At 29.6% G+C, this 7,188-nt stretch overlaps 1 protein-coding gene across 1 annotated transcript; it reads right to left on the bottom strand.

The window, feature by feature from the left end:
• Positions 1-295: 295 nt before the first annotated feature.
• LOC145051407 (3-hydroxyisobutyryl-CoA hydrolase 1-like) lies at positions 296-6,446 on the bottom strand. The gene is made up of 13 exons (XM_078999403.1): positions 6,343-6,446; positions 5,328-5,408; positions 4,767-4,835; positions 2,574-2,637; positions 2,332-2,495; positions 2,148-2,232; positions 1,962-2,047; positions 1,741-1,874; positions 1,434-1,494; positions 973-1,071; positions 805-906; positions 680-721; positions 296-592 (listed from the first exon to the last, which is right to left on the bottom strand). The coding sequence occupies exons 1-13, from the start codon at positions 6,373-6,375 to the stop codon at positions 449-451; spliced, it is 1,164 nt and encodes a 387-aa protein (XP_078855529.1). The 5' UTR covers positions 6,376-6,446; the 3' UTR covers positions 296-448.
• Between the last annotated feature and the right edge of the window lie 742 nt (positions 6,447-7,188).

Raw genomic sequence — 7,188 nt, 5'->3', positions numbered from 1 at the left:
AGTTATAGGGCATGTTCGGCAAAACTAGCTGGTAGCAGGTAGCCGGTAGCTGGTAGCGTTTGATTTTAGAGTATTTTGTTGAAAGCTACTCCATGTATCTTTTGATTTGGAGCGTTTTGTTTAGGTTAGAAGCTAAATGTTAATGTCGTCGAACGAGACTTTTTCTATTTATTAACGTTTTCTTAAAAGCTAGAAGTCAAAAGCTCTCAAACGTTGCGTGCCAAACACGCCCATAATTTACGGTTGGAATGATCAATCATAACAAAATATAAATCAAATAACTTGCTATGTAATATTAGCGATAAAATAAAAATGTTTATTAATTTAAGATTGACCATAATATATGTATGTCTAAAGCAACAAGAAAGGAATATTATTCAGAACTTCGAAGGACTTCAAATGCGTATTACAAAAGACCAAGAACCTTAAGTTTTAGGAGTCTTTTGTTCTAGAGTTTTGATCTTCTATCATTTGTTTCATCAAATCTTGGTGGAAGTCGTAAAGGTAGCCAATCATCATCTACGCTAAAAGATCTTGAAAAGCATTGGGCCACCATTTGGTCACTAACTTTCTCTAGTTTCGAGGGTCCCCACTATCGACATTAACAAATATTAGTGATTTCATTGGAAATCATTTGCCAAAAGTTTCTAGTATGTGTAAATTTAAATGTTGTGTTTACCTGGGGTTTCTTATCTTTTTCTATCAACATAGCTCTAGCTCCCTGTGTAAAGAACATTTTAATGATAAGGTTAAGTTATATTGAACGTGTGATCATCCAAATATCTATGAGAAATATAGGGCAACCTCGTAGAAGTCGTTGCTAATTGTTTTGCGTAGGATGTGAGAGAGAGCAATGTATTCGTTCCCAAGACATTGCTCGATTTGCGTGGATCGGCCTTCTCTAATCTATCATACAACAAAAATTTGTTCAATAATCCACAAAGAAGTTTTCATAATCTTTATATTACTCACCGTTTTCAAGAAAATCTTGAGACATATTGGAGATGCGGTTTTCATTGATGTTATTGCATGGTTGATCCACTTCTCTTCTACTTGCATAGACAAGCGTTCCTGAAAAATATATCCAAAAATGTATCAAGGCATATTCCTGTAAATCAATGTGTTTCAGTATTGTAACTATAAAGACTAACTGTATTTTATGCAACTATGTTTCGATCTTTTTACCCATTTTTAAATATACAACGAAATAGGCTTCTTACTAATTTAAATGTCAATTTTTTTGGTTATCATTTTCTCGAATGTATTCCTTAAGGTTAATATTATACCAATTAATGATAAAATTACTGATTATTTAGAAACAATAACGTAATTATTCATATCAAAAACCATTTTTGTGTTAACCGGTTAAATTGTGAAAGGTGATCGATTGCAAACGTATGTACACATTTGATTTAATTATGAAATAAACTTACTAGTGACGATAATATTTCTTCACATGTTTCTCCGGAGAAGCATTGGTTGATCATTTTCAGTCTGGTAAAAATAGAGATAAATCAAACGACAAATAATGTTTACTAGAAAGAATTTTTTTATGATCATGGACACCATAACCATTTGTCTTACTTTTGACTCATTTACCCATTATCAAATTACTTTTTTTACCCAATCTTTTTAGTTAACCCATTTCATATGTAAGAATAAAATGTTACTCAAAATCACCAAGTTTACAATAAGCCAGCTGAAATTGTCGCATCTGATCACGAAGTCACTAGTTTGTACCTATGAGTAACACTATCCGGCTTAACATTTACTTCTTGTGCAAACTTGTTAATAACCATGGACATTGTTGCTACACTTATTGCATCTGATGTAGCAACCATTTTTTCTATAGCCTTCTCCATAGATTGTAAATTCTATAATAAATAATAACAATACCACATATTAGCATATGGAGTCGCTTGAAAAATGGTGTAGAACAATGGGGGAGGAGAGGTGACAACCTTGGACGGGATGAAATGAGTTCCAAGCCCCAATGCGAGCATCTCAGCTCCATCTAATCGAACACCAGTCAGTCCTATATATTCTCCTACATAGACATACGATTGATTCATAATTAAATATGTATTACTATTTATACACGTAAGTTATATATTATAATGTGATTTTGAGATGAAGTACTTAATTACCAAAGAATCCTGGAAGTCGTGATAGAAAATATGATGCACCAACATCAGGAAACAAGCCAATCGATGCTTCAGGCATCGCGAATATCTACCATAATATGTTTTGTATGTCAAAATATATATATCTAAGTCATAAAAAAAAAACACTTTTATATAATAGTATAATACAAGAAAACCATATGGATACCGTATTCTCAGTAACAATTCTAAATGTGGAATGTATGGATATCCCAACTCCTCCTCCCATAACGCTTCCATCTAGAATTGCAAGCATTGGCTTCTTATATGTTGCAAGTAGGTAGTCCAGAGAAAATTGTTTACAATAAAAGCTCATCACGAAACTCCAATGTCCTGATACATTAAACGATGTAGTTTTAATTGAATTAATTTTCTCCATCATATCAAGCTTTAAAAGAAGTTTGCACTTACCAAAAGCTGCAAGGTTAACGGCAGACGTGACATCACCACCGGCACAAAAAGCTTTCCCATATGCCTGTAGATCAAGACGAGACTCTTAAAAGTGAAATATTCACAATGTGGTATATGGAGTAAAAAAATTAAGTAATATTCTTGTTAACTCGGTTATCATGATTTATCTTATATTCTAATCATTTTCTATCTGAATACGATGTATGATCTTGTCCAAAAATTTGTTTGGTTTGATTACTCTTGTAAAACTACTTATATTCAAGAACAAATGCAAGATTTCATAATAGGTGTGACACGGAAACAAATAATATTGACAAGACATAGCAAAAAAAAATTGAAATTTTTTATATTGTACACAAACATTTTAGGCATTGTCGGTATAGAGGACAATTCGATAATAGTTTTATGTTTTTTGCACTAGAAGTAAGATTAGCGAACCAAAAGTGAATAGATGATGGGAATTATTATACACGTTTTGGTATATCATATGTAAAGAAAAAGTATGTTCTTTGTAGAATAGGAAAACTGTTATCAATTTGTAAGGCCGGACGGAGTGGGGTGAGGGAAAGGGTGAGAGAAGCTTCCTCCCCTCTTGAACACCACTCCGTGGGTGAGAGAAAGGAGTGCGGGAAAAGAGGTGGGGGGAGGGGGTGCCGCACTCTCTCTTCTCTTCTGATTGGCCAATTATTTTTATATATTTTTTTTAATATTTATAAAATTATATACCTACTATAAAAATATAAAAAAATATATCAAAATTCATGGTTTTTAATTCCCTACAAAATGAGTATAATATATGTATGAAATATATTAAAAAAAAAAAAAAAAAAAAAAAAAAAAAAAAAAAAGAAGTGACGGAAGGGCTTCCCACCCATTCCTTGGTTTTTTGGTGAGGGAAAGGAAAGTGAGGGAAAGATGGGTATGGCCCACCAAAAGTGAGAGAAGAGTCCCTCCCACACCCTCCGGTCTAAGTAAAAGTGTCGATTTGGATTATATTTAACTTGTAAAATTGGTAAAATAAAATATTATATTAAATACCAATGATCAGTCAAATGGATTGAACCTTAATTACATAAATTAGATTAGTTTTAATGATATTTTGACAATCTAATTAAACATCTTACTTATCAAAAGTAAATATCACATTTTAAAAGTAAATGTCACATTTTAAATTTCTTAATTTTGTTGCTTTTTAATGAGGCAAAACAAAGTACTATATATCTTTGATTAGAATTTCCTTTAAAGTATATTGTATTTCAATCCAAACACACATGTGGTATTATTATATATAATAAAAACACATGGTGTTATTATATATAATAAAAACAAACATGGTTTATCGTTTATGAATAGGATAATTGAAATATGCTAATTTGGTTCTTATATAAAGAAACAAGTTTTAATTATTGTCCGTGTAACTTACAGAAAAATTATATGTATAGTTTATTTACTTATTTTTAGATAAATAGTCGGTCTTTAAATAGTATATTGTTTAGGTTTTAACTTTGGTTATAATATATTCATATTGGCACGTTTGATCCAATTTAAAGAATACATTTAAAATTGTTGATCTAACTTACAGAAAAAAAAAAATCCATATTTAGAATTATTTTTATAGCAAAATGTCCAATTAATTAAAAAAATAAAAAAAATGATATCTTTCTAATAGAAAATTTACAAATTATGCCGCATAAAAAATACCATTAGAATTTATGAGTTTGGCAAATAAAATCAAAAACTGCTAAACAAAGAGGAAGCAATTTATAATTATTCATAAATTCCAAAATAACGGAAATTTTGTGGCTAAAATAGGTGCTCTAGCCATTCCGATTCATAGTATAATACTTCCGTCTCAAATTGATAGTCAATTTTGATTTTTGAAGTCTTTTTTTTTTAACTTTGACCTTAAATATTTTTGTTTTTGATAGATAATATTTGATGCAAAATATATAAATGGATTATATTTTAAATGTTTTTTTTTCATTATTATAAATTTTATAAAGTAATATATAACAAAGGTAAAAATATTTAAGGTCAATGTTGAAGAAAAAAAAACTTCAAAAGGTAGAAGTGAACTATCAATTTAGGACGGAATGACTATTTTAACAAATTATCTAACCATCGGACCAAAGGTTTACAACAAGTCAACAACAGCTTTCTCTAAGTTTTCAGATCTTGAATTTACTTTTATACCTTGAGAATAACAATCTTAATTGTCGGATCACTCTCGTAAGTCTTTAATTTCTCATACATTCTTCTTATCTGCAACCAAACAACATGAACGACATCACAAGGAGAGCAAAGCAGGAAGATGGCAAATGAGATAACGAAAAAGGATTAGAGAGGAGGAAGAATTACTGATTAATGGACTCTAATTCGGTTAAGGAAATATCTTTTGTGTGTTTTTAACTATATATATAGATATAGAAACAATATCATATGAGTACTCGTGAGGACCCCTTAAAAAAATTTAAAAAAAATACAAATTATAAAATCGAGCATAGATATTGGTGAGAAAAAATTTGGATCATTAAAATTAAATCATAGATCATTTTTATGATCCATATTCAATTTTAATGATCTAATTTCTTTCCAATTTTTTTCTCTCCAATATAATGGTATGCTCGATTTTATGATTTTGTATTTTTTTTTTCAATTTTTTTAAGAATTCTCACGAGTTTTAATCGGAAAAAAAAATCCTCACTCCTACGTGACCCTATATATTACATATGATGATACATAATCTATCAATACCGTCTCATAGTTGAGGGTGTTCATTTTCTTTGGTCTGTTAAGTATCACTTTTCTTCCTCCCAAAATGTCTTCAAAAATTACCTGCCAAAAAAATCAAAGATTTTGGTATACAAAATAAGTTCTGATTGATTTTTGTTAGAAAATTAAAAACTTATTCACGTCATTAATTATTTAATCAATTTAACTTTCAAAAAAAAAAAAAATAAATAACTTAACTTTTGAAAGTTCATATCTAAATCTAAAATTGGACCTTCGGGTAATATAAATAGTGTAGTAAAAAATGTATTAGGTCAAATATTATATATCTGTGGTTCATTCAATATGCAACTTATATTTTTATCCTAAAATATTATTGGATACTAGAAAACAGATGTTAAATAGTATTTGAATTATATTAATGATATAAAAAAAGTGATAATATTTATTAGATAATATAAAACTAAAATGTTTGGACCATATTAGAGTCAAAATACCCGTTAACATATTTTTTTTTATTGTTTGTTAATTCAGTTAATGCCTAAAATCGTAAGTAATAACATGAAATTTAACATATTTTTAGTTGTAATCATAATTATTTTAACCCCACATAATTACATTCTTGCACATCGTGCGATATTACCCCTAATTCGTTATAAACCCCCTCATTCTCTATTTCTAAGGACAAACCATTACATATTCTCTAACATCCAAGTCTCTGTAGCTAATTTGAGGAATCCATATCTTAGAAAGCAATAATTACCCACAAAAACATAATTTTACGTTACAAATTTAAATTTTTTTGAAATGATGTCCCATCAAACAGCTAATAAAGTGATCATTCAATAGTTCATGTGCCAACACAAACAAATAATGAGTATACAAAGTTATCTATTAATTTACCAAGAGCTAAATCCATTTTCTTTTATATTTTATCTACCATGAACTCTAATGAATAAAATGTGAAGCTTTAACTTAAAAGGAAAACCAAAACAAAGCAAACATAATTCTGTAGATAGAAGGAACCATGAGTGCGTACCTGATCTGCTTCCGAACGGATGGAGAGAGCCATGCGTAATTGTTGCAACTACAAACCTTGATGATGTTGAGGAACAATGGAGATTTTTGGTGTATATATAGAACCGGGGGGGGGGGGGGGGGGGGGGGGGGGGGAGCTATAAAAGTAGCATATTATACACATAGTTGATGCTAAGTAGAAAAAAAAAACAATTTGTAACAAATACTCCTTCGGTTTCACATCTTAAATAATAGATCTACAGTTTTCTTCACTACCTTTTTTATGATACAAACAGTTGACCAAATCGATTTAAGAAAAAAAAAAAACAATGTATAACAAATACTCCTTCGGTTTCACATCTTCAATAATATATTCTAGACAAAATACACAAATGGTCCTATGGTTCTATAGGTATGAAGGTTTCTTCACTAGCTTTTTTATTAATGACAATGGTTGCTTTGGTTTCAATTTCTTGCATTGTTGGTCCTTTATTCATAAAAAAATAACATTTTTACCATTGTTAATTAATTTATTATTTTTAACTAATTTTATAAAAAGATAGTAATAAACCCCTTACCATACTTAAGATTAAGAGTTTCGCGCTCACCTAGATTTGGATTTTTGTTTGTCAACATAAACGAAACATATTTTTTTGTCAAGAACAACTTTTTATTTGTTTGTTCCTATTTCGAAGTAGACACAGTTTGAAAAAGACTCGTGTTTGAAAAATCAAACTTTCAACCTTGGATGTGCCCAAAGTACAAACAGTTGGATGTGAAATCGATTTAAGAAATAAAAAACAAAGTGTAACAAATACTCGTTGGGTTTCACATCTTCAATAATATATTCTAGACAATATACATAAAT

The sequence above is a fragment of the Lactuca serriola genome, chromosome 5 (assembly GCF_051521515.1).
Source record: "Lactuca serriola cultivar US96UC23 chromosome 5, Lser_US96UC23_V15, whole genome shotgun sequence".
Classification (NCBI taxonomy): domain Eukaryota; kingdom Viridiplantae; phylum Streptophyta; class Magnoliopsida; order Asterales; family Asteraceae; genus Lactuca; species Lactuca serriola.
This window is presented reverse-complemented; position numbering and strand designations above follow the sequence as displayed.